Below are 16,807 nucleotides of genomic sequence, written 5' to 3'. Positions count from 1 at the left end.
TTCTGAGGGAGTATCATGCCCAGCTTTCAAATAATAGTAATTTCTGAAATATATCACTATTACAGCCCTGCCCACTAGATGAACCAATATTGAGATCTACCTCATCTGTCTAAACTCGCTGCTTTTATAAAGCACTTTTCACTGTGACATGGTACATGAAATTAAAAAACAAGAGCCAGGCTGCCAAGGGGTACCGACTGATATATTCTTGTGCTTTCAGCTGTGAAGTGATGAGCTCTCCTGGGGCAGAGGAAAGGGACCAGAGAAAAAATAGGCAATTTGCATAAAAATTACTGTCACAGGAAATCTTTTTATGTTTTTTTTTTAATCTCAGCTAGTACCTAGTACATTTAGAAATTCTTCAGGCTTTTTTCAGTGAAACTTAACTCTTAAGAGAAAACAACGTACGAGGATTTTGATCCTTTCTGTGTTTTTATTTTTTTTAACATGTGATACATGACCACATGAAGAACAACCCCGTACTATGATCCCAGTAGCAACTTAAGCTGTGAAGAAATGAAGCCCTCTCTTCATATCAGAGCAGTTTTCTGCAGCCTTAGTAGACACCCTATTCCAGTCCTGTACAACTTAGAAAGTTCACAGAAAGGGAAGTTACAAGATGAGTTAAATGTAAAAGCCCTTACAAGATAAGCAACAACTGAAACAAAAAAACCTATTAAGATCATCACGGCAGAAGCTATCTGCCAGCTGAACCAGCTGTGCTGTGCTACCGCACACCTTAGAGTAGGCCTGTGATCACTTTTCTTTCCAGTGGGAAATCCCCGATATTCTTTCACAAAATTTTGATTTGTTTTCACTAAGTACTCCAGACCATTCCAGGGATCGGAAATGAAAATATTTTAATGTCACTGTGAATTTTTTGGTTGGCTTATTCAGGGGATGAGGATAGAAGGCTCTTTTGGCTTTATTCTGCACATTTTTTAGTAACAGCACAGCCTCTAGTATTTAAAAAAAGAAAATCCATTATGGATGCTTTCTTTTCCTGTTCTTGCAGAAAATTCCTTACAGTCCAATATCAAAACTGGCCACTGAGTCAAATGTTGTGGCATGATATGACATCAGAGAAAGGAAATCAAGGTTAGATTCTTTGTGTAATTAATAACAAAAAGAAAATAATTGTTTCATCTTTGAGATGAAAAAGTATGTCTTGAATTTGTATTCAGTAAATGCTAAAGAGGTTAAAGGATGGATCAAAATCAGTCTTCATTACAGAAGGGAACCACTTCATGATAACATACGACAAAATTGGGACTGGAAGCCCAATTCCAAAGACACTGCCTCTTGGAGCAGAAAAGAGGACCTATCAAGTGACAGCCAAGACAGCCCCTTATGTAGTTTTATTAAACTGTAAGAGCCAGTCTGGAAGAGTCGTAAAGGGTTTGCCTTGAAAAAATAGAAGCACACTGATTCGTGCTTCTTTATGCACAGTAAGAGCCCAGAAGGTCATGTTTTAGTGTATGAATTGCTTAAGCACTACAGAGCTGCAGTAGGGTCCTGGTACTCAATCCCTGCCAGGGCTTTGCCAGACACCTAGACTATCCTCTCATTGAAGTCAATGAGAAAAAAATTTTGTTGAGTTCCAAGCCAGGAGGTTCGGGTTGATAATGGTCACAAAGCTGACCATAACTTCTGTTAAGTCTCAAAATCCTTATTGTTTTATTAGTAGTAAATTTCTTCAGAGACAACTTCCATTTTCCACCAAATCAAACTATATAGAAACGCTGAAGAAGCGGGAAGGGAAGTCAGCTCCAAGCTAGAAGGAGCTTAATACTGATTAGAGGTCAACATATGAGTCCAGAGTAATTTTATAAGCAATACTTACCCCATGGTGGAGTCAGGCCCTAGCACAGAGGCTTTCAGAAATATTTTCTTCTGACTTCTGGACGTAACCAGATATAACTTGGCCAAATCAATTTCCAGACCAAGGTTACAGTAGGCCCCAAATATGGCTTAGTTAAAAGGAAAGCAGACTGAACATACCAATTGAACATATCAACTGAGTCAATGAGAAAAGCAGTGGCATGGCACTGAAAAGGTACTTCCACTAGATTTCCAAGGACATCCTATGAGTCAGTTTTATGGGAAACATACTCCATTGAATCTTGATAGGCCATTAGGAATGCAGATCTAGACCTGAAAGATCCAGACATTGCTAAAAAAATTCATAAGCCTCTAGCAGGTGACAGTGGAGATGGCATAAACTCTCAGAAGACTCACCTGAAGAGATTACAAATACATTTCTTGGTTTTTTGAACTGTATAAACAACTCCTAAAAAGGTATGCTATGTATGCACTTCAGACAACTAAAACATTGGAGCAACATACCATCATTATTTGAAACATCCGCTGCTTCAGAAGAAATTTCAACTTTCATAGGCTCTGCAGAAGTTTCCTCTTTCTCTTGCATTTCTCCTGTAAGACAAGCCAAAGAAGGGGAAAAATCAACACTTACAGCACCTGATTAACGTATAATTCTCAGACTGTGCATGCCATTTTTTTTCTCTCTTTCCTCTGGTACGCTCCTACTTTTATAGATTCTGCTGCTGTATAGCAGCAGCCATTAGAGAAAAGGGCAGAGGATATAGAGGGAGGAACATGGTTTGAAAGTAATTGCTTGAATATTTGTAGAGATCTGCACTCTTTTGTAACTAGGATTATTAAAACCACATCATAGTGTGTGCTGCTGCCTCCCCGCCACTCTTTTCTCATAGTTTTTGAAGAACCCCGTCTGCTTGTAAAATGCAATATACGGTGGGGACCTAATCACACTTAGAAAGTTTCTGTAGCTGGTGGAATAAAACCAGGCACAGTGAGAGTTCAGACGTTCTCGGGAGCCAGGCACAAACTCGAATTTGAATTTAGGGAGATGCCTTTTATTGCTGGAACTCCACATTTTTCTCTCTCCTGCCTCAGGCTCATCTGGAAACTCAGATTCAATCTCCTGGCAATATCTGAAATAGAAATAAAATGTCTTTGCTGTTTCATACAGAGATCTCCTAATATTCTACTATTTAGGGTGCGGAGAGGCCAATTTTTAGTTAATAACTAGTTAATCCTGGTACTTCTACTTTTGTGGCAACTCCGAAGGCTCTCGCACCTATCCTGTGGCTGAACTATGGGATGCCAAGCTATCGGTTGCTAAGCAATCTAGATATTTTGGTTATTACGAGACAGCAAAGTACAGCAAGGTCTGAAACACTTCAGAAATGGCTTACTTTTAAGCTGAAATCATTCATGTCTTCAGCAACACAGACAGATAAAACATTCTAGGTCACTTAAACACCTCTTTCTCCTTCCTGTGGACAGCTATTTTTTTTCTTAATGCACTTCAATGTGCTACTTTTAGTTTGTCCATAAACACATATCTACACTGACGTTTTCTGCCAGTTTTCTTTCTAACTGTATCTGCAACCCCATGTACTGTAATGGAGATTTTAGTCCCCCTCTGTGCTTCCTATGTTGGCAATGCTAGTCTTAGAGGCGACTTCCATTGAACTATGCTTTTACTAAGCATAGAAAAGCTAAAACAAGTAGTCAGCAAATGCAGAGAGAAACACGAATAACCACTGAAAAGCTCAATTCCCCCCAGTTGCAGAGGGGGAAGTGTGATAGACGACCTCACAGCCATGGAGATGTCGCTGATCATTGCAACATTTCTACTCGAAAAATCCTTCAGCGAATCATCCTATCGACCACCCTATGCTTCCCTAGCCCGTTGCCTGTTGCTCTCCTGCACATGCGCGAAGGACGAAAGTGCTGTCCCTCCCTTGTGGCAGCATCTGCCCGTGCCAGGAACTTGTCAAGCACAAGGCTGGGAGTAGCACGCTCAAAATCCCTGACCGATTCCTTCTAGCAAAATCAATATGAAATTTGGATGACTATCAAAGCGCTGATTAATCAAGGAGGATTCACTGAATCATCTCATTCGGGCCATGCTACATCTTGCTTGGGGAAATGGCTATATAGAAAACAAAATTTCGGGGAAAAAACCCAACCTCCCAGCAACGAGTGCAGCCTGCAGTGAAGACAACGTTCCTACCAAGCCACCCCAGATGTCTGCGGCGTGTATTCAGGAGCCCTGCTAAGCACCGACGCGCTCAGGCTGGCAGCTGACGCCCGTGAATCAGACTTTGCCTCCTCTAAACCGCAGTCTATTAACCCAATAAAGTAGACATGATATGACAGGTTATGTCTTGGCTCCCGGTTTCTGTAACAGCCGAGCCGCTCTGCTGTTGTCAGCTCCTAAAGACGCCTGTGCAAAGGTCCCAGGTCCTATCCAACATGTCCCGTTAACTAGCTGGCGTGCCTGGCTTCCCCACGCTGCTGAAAGGTTTCTCAGGTTCGACTTCAGAAATGCTCTCACACAGTGGGCAGGTGCTAGGGGAAGACAGAGCTTAATAAAAGGCAAGACATTTTGTGCACGTGTGCATGCACACACGTGTGCGCTTGTGCTAATTAGGGCTTCTGCTGCAAGGATGAAAGCAGAAGGAGCTGAGGGCCCTCAACACCAAAAGCAGCAGTTTGCGGCTTGGGGCCAGATTGAGGTGAGCCTGGAGCAGCCCTGGGGAGAGACTGGGAAGAGTAACAACAGAAGCAAATTTGCAAAATCAGTTTTCAAAGGGTTTAGGGCCATAAACGTTGTCAGGAGAACACTAATGCATGTTATGCATTTTTGTCTTCTTTCCAAATCTGGATAGCTGATTCCCCATCCACACCGGGAACGGATTTGGGCTATTCTGGGGTTGTTACAGCCTGTGTTGCTTGTTGGATATTACCAGCCACAAAATGATAGCAACGTTTAGGGACAAATGAGGAAGAAGGTATTTTAAACCTGAACAAAGCTGAGTCCCACTGCAAACCTTGGGAGGAAGCCTGCACGTTGGATCAGCTGGTTTTCAGACAGGCTTTGAAACTCTGTTAATATAAATCTTCATCTTGCCCCTCGCTATCACTGTGGTGGGGGGGAGGAGTGTCGCTACACTGACAAGCGTGTGGAAGAAGGATTTTCCAAAAAGCTCCTTGCTTGCTGCACCTTCAGACTGCGCGCGGCCCAGAAACGAGCCCATTCCCCCTAAAAAAAAAGCATCTGATCAGAACAAGAACCACCCTGACAACTGATTCACTGCGGAGGCTCCCCCGCTCCTCGCTGTGATTGCTGCAGGTTAGAGCATGAACACCAGACGTATCTCAGGACTCGGAGCAGGAGATGAGAGCTACTGAAATAGAGGGAGCCTAGGAGACACCACTTTCAATTTCAATTACCATTTCCAATTGCACCACTGCCAGAGTTGATTACCATAACCCTTTGTAGGCTGCTTATACAACGAGCAAAGCTAGTGACAACAGGCTTACAACTTCAGGGACGACTGACTCCAAGCATTTTTAAACACATAAGACAAATATTTGCTAGGAAGATGGAAATCTCCATACCGTTATTTAATCTTTTTCTCCCTCATAGTCACAAGCTGTCCCTAGTTCCACGTGGTTGCAGTTCACACACAATTGTTCCTTTGGAGAAACAGGTTTCCATGTTCACATGCAATTCATGAGATTAAAATGAAGCTGTGCTACATGTTGGTGCAGTAGCATCAATTTTAAAAGTGCCCAAATATGGAAGTTAGGCATCTAGCTATTTTCCACACTCTTGATAAATTAATACGTAAAAGGTGTAAGCCCTCTCCCCCTCCTTTGCACAAGGTTTGCATCTATATCAAGTGATAAAAGCAGGCAACTATATAGGCTTAGAAGCTGTAACACACAGCAATCCATCAAACTCATTTTTCCCTGATCAGCTAGGCTTTGCCCTCCTTACAGGGCCTATATGTCTGCACCGACCATCGAGCAGGCCTGGGAGATTGGTCTCCCTCAGCACAACCCGGCCTTTGAGAACGGCCTTAGAAAACACCAGGGTTGGGGAAGGGATTTTTCAAATGGGTTTTCCATCAGGAATCTGGATTTCTGCAATTAGTTCACAGCTTGTTTCAAGGTCACAGACTAGTTATAAGACAAACAAAAACAGATTTCATGCATAAATGAGTTCTGTGGGTGCAATCAGGGCATATCAAGATAACTTAAATCTTCAAAAAATCCCTAGTTTTAAAAGTCTTATAACTACATGGGAAATCCTGGCTCTGGGATCATTCTGAATATCTGAGGAAAAAAAAATTGCTTCTGTTTTTACAGGTGAAAAGGCAAGGTCATTACTCCTGTAAATTATCTCCCCCAGAATTCTGGGTCACACCATAGCAATTCAGAGAAAATAATATCCTGTCTGTGGACAAGCTGCAACTGGGGAAATTAATTACTCATGACTTATTTGTATAGCATTCACTTCTGTTCTTGTTATATACCTTGGAAATTCACCTCTGTGATTATGTAATATGAAAACTATATTGTAATTATTCTGAATGATCCAGTTTTCTCTGATTCATACCCGCTAAATAAAATGTATTATCTTGAGTATAGCTGTAAATATGCTTCTCCAAATTGGGAGACACTGAGAGACAGAGGCTTCTTAAAAATCCAAATTTCTCTGGTTAAAATTTGAAGGCGCAATTTGTCATTAGCAGCAACAAAAACAAAAGACAAAGCTCTTCTGACCCAGAGCCGCACTGTCTTATCTGTCAAAACCTGTTCCATTTTTCTTGTTCTGCAAATAGCCAGAGCTGGGCTTTTTTCCTTCTCAGTCATTTCACTGTAGCTATTTGCTAATGTTACTGTCAAACCTTCATGTACTTTGTTTACTGCTGCATTTTAGAGGCATTAGAAATGCTGCTTCACTTAGGAACCGAAGCTGTCCGTGATACAAGGGCTCAGCTTGACTCCTATTCAATGCCTCCATCTGCAGTGAGTGGCCCTTTTAACCAGCCCAAATTCTCCCACATGCAAGATTTATACTTTTTTCTTCTACGGCTACTCACGTTAAAATCACCCAGCTGCTCTCGGTGCTCTAAGACACAGCAGTTGTGGTCCGTCTTTATTTAGTTATGTTAAAATCTGTGGGCAGTTTCACCCCTGGATGCTGTTCCCTGACTCACGGGTCAAGGAAAACCCCGCGGAGGCTGCAGGAACGGAGCTGCCATAAGGCACCTCTTGCTATTCAGCACGGCTTCATTAACAACAAATGTCTCCATCTGTTAAATCGGGAATATTCTACCTTGATCAGAGAGAAAAAAAATCTGGCAATTAGGCACCACAGAGATGAAAAGAGAAGGATGCAGATTTCAGAGGAGGGCTTGCCGGCTGGGACACTAGCTCTGCTGGCCTTTCGAAGGAGCTGAGCATCGTTTCTTAGAGCCAGGCATGGGCCCCCGGTCGCGGAAGGGGCCGCGTGCCCTCCCGCGGGGCCATCGGCCGTCGTCTCCTGCAATTTCTTTCTAATGCGATTTAAAAGTGTCTAAGACCCGCTTATCCCTATCCCCTTCCAGCCCTTTATTAGACATACTCTTAGCAAAGCTCATTACGCCTCCTCTTCCCTGAAGGTGGGACGGGGCGTGCGGTGAGGACGGTCTCGCAGCAATATGGTCCCTAAGACCCATACAAATTGGGTGCCTCTAAAATCACCAGTGCCCATCGGGAGCTCTTTGTACCTTTTGTCTCTCTGTAGCAACTGGATAAACCTGCGCACAGCAGGCCCCTGGTGAACACAAGGGCACGGCGTTTTAAGTAAAGTCCTTCCTGAATTTTTTTTCTGACAAAGTCTTTGCTGCGTAAGGGGCCACATCGCTGTTTTCCCCAAGCTCTTTATGTGAAACCTGCCATCGGAGAGGAACCCTCCAGCAGGGAATAACTGAAACGGACCCCCCAGACGCTTTCCTTGCATCCTTAAATTGCTGTCTGTTAACGTAACTGAAATGTTGCTTGGTATATTCAAACTCATAGATTATCGGCCTCGAATGGCTTTCAGTGCGCTTGTGCTCCATCTCCTTGCCTATAAATGAGGCAGATAGATAGTATCCTCAGTGGTATTATGAAAAGGGCAATTTTTCTGAATGCATAGAGGTCTCTGGAAATAGCTTGATTATTTACCTTTCTTTCCCATTCTGGCATGTTCCTTGCTGCTTTTAACCACTTACTAAATTTATAAATTACTTAATTCTGTTCCTCATCACTAGATCCCTGATCCTAGAAAGCTGCATAGGTGTGAGAAATTGCAGCTCTGGAGGATCCTTTTTGTAAGGCAGAGGAATTCTCCAGGTTTCCTAAGGCTCATCTTTCATCAGTGATAACATCCACTTGGTCATTCAGAAATATTCCCTTGCTCCTTGGCCACGGTGTCAAGTCTGCTGAACAACCACAGGCCGCCAGAACGATACCCATACATCCACTCCCATCACAACACATTTTTTCTGCGCATCCACCATGTTCATTACCATGCATCTAGTCTGTCTCCAGCTGTCCTTGTACGGCAGGTTTAATTCCCCTCTGTGCCACAAAGCTGGGGTGAGAACATGATCCTTAATTTTGAAGAGCTGCTCCAGGTGCCCGGTAGCTCTAATAGGCCTTCCTTTCCTCTCCATCACGAACAATTTAATAGCTCACATTGCGGTGAGATTTTCCATCAGCGCGTACCATGTCCCTATTCCATTTCAATCTTGCATTCGCTACGTTTCCTGGGCATTTCAAATAATCTCGCTGCAACTGCAGCACACCAATACACTTAGAAAGCAAAGAGGTCCCGGATCTCATAAGTAGGCCAGATGTGTCAGAGCACCGCACTGCATCCATTTCAGAGGCGGTGAAGAAGCCCTCCCTTCCCGTCAGAAAGGAGCAGCTCTAAACAGAAGAGACTGCGGCAGCCCTTCGCCCTGAGCAGCTGTAGGAGAACTGGGGAGGCGCTGGGCACGAACGGAAACAATAATTATGATAAAGGGGAATTTTAAGGAAGAAAAGGGAGAGAGTAAGAAACTGGGGGGGACACAGATAACAGTGAATTGTCTATGAGCTAAAAGAGAGCAAAGCCCCCTCCAAACATTTGAAAGCTTTAGGACAAGCACCCCACCTTCGCAGAGCATCCATGGCCGGTTGCAACGAGGAGCACGGCTGGGTGAAAATGCATGCCGCGGGCGCAGGGCGAAAATAGGCTTTGCCTGAGCTGCCAATAAAGCACAGCCAGAGCTGCTCGCCCTCACGGCTGCAACCATTTATTTCTGGGGTCACTGCTTCTGGACGAGATTAGTGCTGAGTCAAAGAGGAGCCCTGGAAAATACCGCGTTCAATTCCTTTTCGAGAATATTGCTGAGTATATGAAGAATGAGCTTCCAAGCAGCAGGGAATAGCAGCAGAAGGGTAAATAAGGAGGGCGTATGGTTTAACCTGAAAGGCACTAACAAAATACTGCGTGCAGGAGAAACAGATTCTTTCCTGTTATTTATCCAGAGATCCCCAACCTAAATCGTGCAAATTAAAAGAGAACAGAATATTCTCAAGAATGAGAGGCACATAAAGTTGCACCAAGCTCTATAAATAGATGTGACCTTCCAGGTATGCTGTATTCTCCAAACATTTTGTGATAGAAAGATATAGCAGGCAGCAGGAAAAGGTAAACAAACAAACAAAAATAGATAACCTTAATAAAATCTTGGATAACCAGAGGTAGAGTATACAGCATACGTGGTTGAAATGTCTTGATATTACCAGGTAACTGTTTTGGAAAGAGTACTTCCATTTCTAAACACTGACCAAGTCCAGGACAAGCACTTGTTTTAAGTTTTATAAACCCATCAGCTTCCTAGAACCAAACCGAGCAGAATATGAGACTCATTTGCTTGAAAAGAAGCGGTAATTGGCAGTGCTTAGTAACAAAGACATTGCAGGTGATGTTTTTCATATCTTTTTCCCCTGCTGAGAGAGACACATGTCCTATAATGATTATTTTCTGAAGACAATTAAAGAATTGTACCCATAGTTTTTATAAGTGAGCTCTGCTCCTGACTCTTTCACAGCCAAAGCTTTACAGTCAGGTTTGATTTTATGAGTTATAGGAAAGCAGCCAGCAAACACAGATCTGCCATAAACGAGTAATTTTGCTGCTGAGCTCCCCATCTATTTCAGTTCTCAGGTCTATCATTACGGACCTGGGTGGTGCCTCATCGAAACAGGAAAGATTTTTCAACAACTTACATGCTCACACTTGCGCATATACATTTAAGTACAAGGGCAGTAAGGGATTTTTCATAAGTAATGTGCTGGGGGTTGGTTTCCTTCTGTAAAGAAGGGCATACCTGGGTGACTGGGTGAGTGGTGGAAGATGGAGCTGCTGGTGGCTGCATTACTGAGGGCGATTCTTCCCGTCCTCCCGGGGTAACGCCGTGTGCCCTGTGTAGAGGAGCCATCGCTGAAATTCGGCTTCTCGAGGTTCGCCCTGCTTTCACTGTCGGCTGTCACGAGAGCTGCCTGCTGCCCCCGACTACTTGGACAAAGCCCGGCCACCTCCCGTACAGCAGCGAGTCGGTGCCAGCCAGCCGCAAAAACATCCAGAGGGTCGGCAAGCACATCACCAGCTTTATGACCTCCTAAGCATGGACACCGCTTTTAACTTCTACTGAGGACGCGATGGTTATAAGAAGAAAATTTTAAGACAACCGCATGGAGTAAGATCTTTCCCTAGGATCGATATCAAAGTGTTGCAATGTAATGAAGTGCAGGATGCACTTGTCCTGCTCTAATTAAGAGCTCCAGGTCAACTTAAAACCACTGCGCAATATTGAGTGTCACTAGGCAGAAGCATCATCCAGCACTTCCCTCTTCAGCTGTCATTTCTGGGTGTTTATATTCCAGTCAAAACATTTCATATTCCAAAGAAATTCTGTTGTACTGACTGTCGAATTTGTTGATGCCTAGTTTTCAAGCAAAAGGACTGCTTCACATACATCAGCAATATTCTTAGCTAAATTTGTTATAAGATACAGACCAACGGGGGAAAAGAAAAGACATGCCTTGGACTGAAGCTCAGAAAGGCAGGCAGGCAAGCAGCCCGCTTACGGACATTTCGGTGCTATATCTTGGAAAACTCAGCCCCAAATAGTGACATTTTGGGGAGTGAGGGAGGGGCAGAGGCGCACAGTCAGACACTGATAGTGTACAGCTGGTGTTTAATACTTGAAATATTTGCACCTGCTGGTGTCCTCCTGACACTCACCTTCCTCCCATGAAGCCAGGAGTTCTCCCAAAACACTGGAAAACACAACCAAAAAGAAGAATTCTGTGCGGTGGCTTTTGGGAAAACGTCCCCTACCAGCCTGAGTGTCACTATCCACTCCTTAGGAGCGTATCATCACATAATGAACGGCTCGACTGCTATTTCCTGGCAATGCCAAAGACTGGATTTAGAAGATTACCAAATCAGCGAGGTTTATATGCCCTCTTCATGGAGAAAATCTCAAGGCAAAATTCAAAATTCACAGTGTGGGGTAGAAAAATTTTGCCCACAATAGAGCTTCTGGAAGAGCAATTTTGCAGGCCAGGAGAAAGCAAGTGTCAGTACTGGCAGTCATACGCTTGCTGCTCTTTCTTCTGGAGGGCCATTATGCAGTGTTTGCTAAAATTGTAAATGTTCTTTCTGCCTCACAATGGGAAACAACACTAATATGCATCACAGTGTGTGAGATAAAATGTGCGGTGCTATTGTTGCCTTTGATTTGTCTTCCATTTATATCGGCTCTCAGTAAGAATCACACAAAGACAGAGCTGCAGATTTTTCTTCTTAACTTTTTCACATTTCATCCTTTGGTTCATAAATTCTAGGATCTAACTAGGATGTTACATCAGAGACAGGAATTTACATTTAGATAATGTAATGCAAAGCATACTAACAGCTGTAATCCTTTCCCCTCCAAACAGCTTCCGTGCTCTTCCCAGCTGACCTCAGCTTTGTAAGATAGAGATCTGGCTTATTTGCTTTAAGCTGAATGCTTTTTTTTCTCCTTTCTCCTGCAACCTAACATTCAGGGGTTTTTTTTGCCTTTTTCTTGATTTTAGACCAGCACCATGGGCAAGTGCTGGCCAGCTGCGAGCAAGACACAGCCAGCAAGGTGCAGCAGGGCCACAGTAACCAGTGCTGGAGAAGCCTGCAGCCAGGTCCACCAGCTCTGCCACCCATTGACACTGACACCCAGGTCCAGGGATTTACCAAACCTGCAGTTCAGCTTATATAGAGAAGTACTGGGGGCTTTCCTGGCTGTCAGACAGCTATATTCCTAGTGACACCTCCTCCTGTATGAGCTTGTTCCAGTTTTTTAAAGAGGTCCATCCTACTGCTAGCAGTCAATGTGGCAATTCTATAAGCTGCAGAACAAGGTGTTGCAAGTTTACTCTAGATCTCAGATAGTGTTTGAAATAAACCACAGACTTAACTGTATCAAACGGAAGTAAATGCAAATACAGGAAAGTAGACCAAGGTTGGTTTATGGCTAGACCATTGCTATTTTTCTTAATGACATTATGTAAAACTTGGAGCAACTCATGCAGAAAGCCTAGACACCATTTCTCCTCAAGTCTTGCCTATACTTTGCATCACCGAAGATTCCTCAAAGTCACGTTACATCTCCAGGCACCAAACAGAAATTGGAGGCCAAACATACAAGCCACAGAAAACACAGTCTGAACAAAAGTCTTTAAGAAAAAAAGGAGGGGGGAGAGAAACTTGTAGTTTTGTCTTGATATATTTCTTATCAGAAAATATGCTTTTAAATAGACCAGGATTTTTCCCTTTAGCAGTGGAGATCATATCCTCTCTCTCCATCAAACACTCCTTTAACACAGAGATTGTTCCAGATGCCAGCAGACATAGGTGAGGATTTTCAAAAATAGGTGACTAAAGTTAGGAGCATTTTAAAATGGGGTTTAGATCCTGATTTTCAAAAGCTCCAAGCATCCAGCAGCTCCAATGGGCTTCAAAGGGTGCCACTTCATAAGGTGGCTGGGATATGCTCAGCAACTCTGAAAATCAGGCCAGCTGCTTAGGATCCTGAACATGGTTTTAAAAATCCAGTGCCGATTCGCACTGCACTAAAGATGACACCACTTCTCTAACCTGCGCTTAGAGAGCTCAGTGACATTATAACTAACAAAACAAAACAAAAAGGCTCTTGCTTGCTTTTCCCAAAGCAGAATTTACAGAACTCCAATAAAACTGGTGTCTATCATGAAAACTGGCAGACTCTTGAGTCGAACAAGATAACTATAATTTTCCTTGATGCTGCTGAGCAAGTCTGCGACATCTCCTGAAATCTTCTTAATAATTGATGGTTAACAAGGGTTCCTCGCAACGTGATGTCCTGAAGGTCAGCCAGGATACAGCAGCTAGTTCAGTGGGACACGTGGAAATGCCACTTGCTATATAAAAGTGACGAAATCCAGGCTGAGATACGGTACTTAGCCCTCCTATAATGCCATCCTCCCACGATGGGGTGCCACAAAACTTAAAGGCTTAAACTTGAGATCTTAGCACCAAAGCCAAGACCTCTACCAGTTCAGCCAGAGGAGAATAATGCCATTAGCAGTAGATAGCAGCAGACTTCTGTCCTGCTATAGGAAGATGATATGCCCACATTAAAAGCACTTCCCCAGGCTAAACTCCTTTGGATTGCTGGATTTGGACCATGTTCTATAATTCATTCATAATGAAGAGCTTCTTAGCTCATGAACTTGCAGATGCCCAAAGCCCTTTTATAATGCAGCTTTCAACTATGCCAGATTAAAAAAAAAAAAGGAAATTGATATAGTGATTCCTCCCGTGGGTCAACCAGCAGCAGCGTCTCCTCTCTCCTCCTCCCCTCGATTGTCCACAATGGGAGGACAACACAGCCGCCACAGTGCTTTTGCCAGTACTTGGCACTAGGGTCAGAATTAGAGGCTTGGGTTGTACATTATTTCTTATGGTTTAGGTCCAAAAAGATGTGTAACTCAGCCTAAGGATCGCCACTCCCCACAGTCTCCACAAATACCTCAGTGTCTGCTACTTTCATGGGAATTACTGAAGCTTTCAAAAGAATGCAAAAATTGCTAATCCCCTGGTGCAAGTGACTTCAGCCTTGACAGACGTTTTCCCAGATAAAACTGAAGGATTCAGCCATAAAGGATTAGGAGTGGTGTCACCTAGAATTAAGTCACTGGCCTTGAACCATGTTTATGTTCAGCCCTGTCAAAGGCAGATTCCACAATCTTAAAAACAAGGTTTATTGAGTTTCCTTTAAAAATATATATATCTGGATTTCCCAAGTAGGTTTAAAGGCCTAGACAATTCAAGTTATATTGTTTTATAGTTTCCATTTTTTACTACACTTTGGTGTGCTAAAAACCATCAACCTGACAAACAGGATGAGGAGTCTCCAGAAACAACTTGTACTCACAACTGTTCACAGGCTGTTTGTGTGTACACAGGGAAAGCTCGTAAATAAAATAAACATCTGGATAGCTCTTTCCGCACAGAATCTATTTTAAATACTGCAGATCCCAGAACAGGAGGGCCGGTAACATAGAAATTAGACAGTCTTTCCTAGAGGGTTTATACTTCACAGCAAATCTAGATAAAATAAATTGCTTGCTTGCTTGCTTGTTACTACATTATTCTGATTTAAGCATCCCTAAATGAGATGTGCTTTCAGTTAAATACCTGTGGCCTTTCAGCTACTGGGTATTGAGAGTACTGGGGGAAAAAATAATCCCTGTGCCTCAGAGGGTTGTTTCAATTCACACTGAATACCCAGGCAATGCCAGGAGCCGACCAAAAACCTTCTGAGGGTCTTAAGTGCTGCTGATCCTCAGCCTGGTAATACCTGCCGTAACTCAGGAGTATTGGGCAAAGCTCACTTTGACTTAAGGACTACATATTAGGAGTTGAGGAACGTGCATGGAGGATGCTAGCCTGCATTTACACCAGCTCGCCATGGTTTTTAGGCTTCTTTAAGGAATACCCTCTTGCAAAATTTGAAAGCTGAGTGAAACAAAACCTCACCGCAAGAAGTTTAGGCTGTAGCACGCTTTGGTAGAGACAAGAGCATACAGCACCTAGCGCAATATCACCTGTCCAAGTTTGGGGAACTGTATGCTGCATGGATATAGGGCAACAATAAAAATAGCAATAACAGCGGTTTAAAAGATCCTTTTGCATGTTCCCAGCCAGCAAAAGTCTTCAGTTGTTTCATTTCCTTCATATACTAGCAATTCATAACTCAGGAGACTATTTAATAGTGTACCAATTACAGTACAATACAAAGCAAAATGAAAATAGACCCAAATTACAGTTAGTGAAGTTTAATTTAGCAGCTTTTCGCTCTCATGGCATGTTTGCTATAGCAAGCTTCAAAGTTCAGATTCATTTTATTTCTGCTTATCTTTAGGTTTACTAACTCTGAATTAATGTGTCTCCGTCCCCAGCCCAAACATGAAAGAATTCTGCAAATAGCTGAAAGAAATGATAAGGACTCCAGGTGACACAGATCACGTACTGTACACAGTCTCGCCTTCCCCCGGGTGAGCCCATGTAGCCGCATTTTGTGATATTCATCATTAAAGTTCAGTCCTTGGAGTGGCGCCATCCTGGTCCCATGCAGCCGGCTCTCCGCTGATAGAGCAGAGCGTATAATCAAAGCCCACCTCCCCGGAGGGCAGCACAAAAGTGATTTGAATATCAGGCCTCAGGAAAGGTGGGGTTTTTTTGCCTTAACTGGTTTTATTTCAAACAGTTTTTCAAGGGCTGCTGGTGGGCCAGTCATTTTGGCTTGTGGGGGTTTGCAGCAATCAAACTGTGAGGCCTCCAGAAACTAGGAACCAGAGAGAGGTGAAAAAAAGAGTTGCTTTCTTGCCAAAAGAAAATGCTTTGTCAAACATATTGTTTTGGATCAAAGACAAAGTATTTTGTTGTGAAACGGAACTTGCACAGACCTTGTCAGGAAGGTTTTAGGGGCTGCTATGTGTCAAAAGAGACCTGAGATGTGGCACTCATGTCCATGTCCCTGCTGTGCTGTGTTAGAGAAACTGTGGATGAAAAACGCTGTGGAGGTCTGAGCCTTCCCCTTGCCTTCATCAGTTGACAACTACCAAGCCCAGCATCCTAGACTGGCAAATATAATTTATTATTTTTATTATCCCAACAGAAAATGAAAATACTGAAGTTCTGAAATCACACAAACTCAAGTGCTTCCTGCAAGCTCCAACCCAGCATATACAGGCAAAGATCCAGACGCATAAGGGGATCAACCCGTGACTCAAGAAATCTCAGCAGAGGTCCCAGCCCTCTGCTCAAGGCACACACACACTAGAAGCAGAGGCTTCCTCCGTGTTGCCCTCAACACAGCCAAGAAAGGCCCAGCATCCTGCCTGTTTTTAAGCTTCTCTATGGACATATTTCCCCAGCTGGGACCTATGCAGTGAGAAGGCCAGTTTGGGGAACCTGGAGAAGGCGTTACACCACTTTATTCCCCTGAGTGGGGACATAAAGCTGGACATACGAGCAGTGGGACTGCTCAGTGAGGACCCTGGGGAGTCCTCGCTGCTCCAGGCAGTGCCTCTCCTCCCCAGCAGGTCCTTTGACCACGCGCTCCTCCATTTCATCATTGCTAGCTTGAATAAAGCGACATTTCTGCACATGGCACAGACTCTGTCTTGGTCACCAAGCTGCTCTGCAATGGTTTTCAGACAGAAGCAACTGAGCAGAGGGGACTGTGGGGCTATTTTTGATTGGAAGAAGCCCACAGGATCTCAGCTGCACATGAAACCCACTTTAAAGCGGAGCAGCTTCTGGTGTTGGGAGCCCTCAATGCGACTCCCAGCAGCAACGCAGCAA

The 16,807-nt window shown here is 43.6% G+C and overlaps 1 protein-coding gene across 4 annotated transcripts in view; it reads right to left on the bottom strand.

The window, feature by feature from the left end:
- MACROD2 (mono-ADP ribosylhydrolase 2) overlaps positions 1-16,807 on the bottom strand; it is an 858,592-nt gene that overhangs the window by 6,336 nt on the left and 835,449 nt on the right. For all 4 annotated transcript variants that reach the window (XM_064510050.1, XM_064510049.1, XM_064510053.1 and 1 more), the window contains one exon: positions 2,347-2,433. In XM_064510050.1, the coding sequence (XP_064366120.1) occupies positions 2,347-2,433 (87 nt within the window). The remainder of the gene's footprint in view (positions 1-2,346; positions 2,434-16,807) is intronic.

Source organism: Dromaius novaehollandiae, chromosome 3 (genome assembly GCF_036370855.1).
Source record: "Dromaius novaehollandiae isolate bDroNov1 chromosome 3, bDroNov1.hap1, whole genome shotgun sequence".
Lineage (NCBI taxonomy): Eukaryota > Metazoa > Chordata > Aves > Casuariiformes > Dromaiidae > Dromaius > Dromaius novaehollandiae.
Note: the sequence above shows the minus strand (reverse complement) of the source record. Positions and strands in the feature narration are given on the sequence as shown.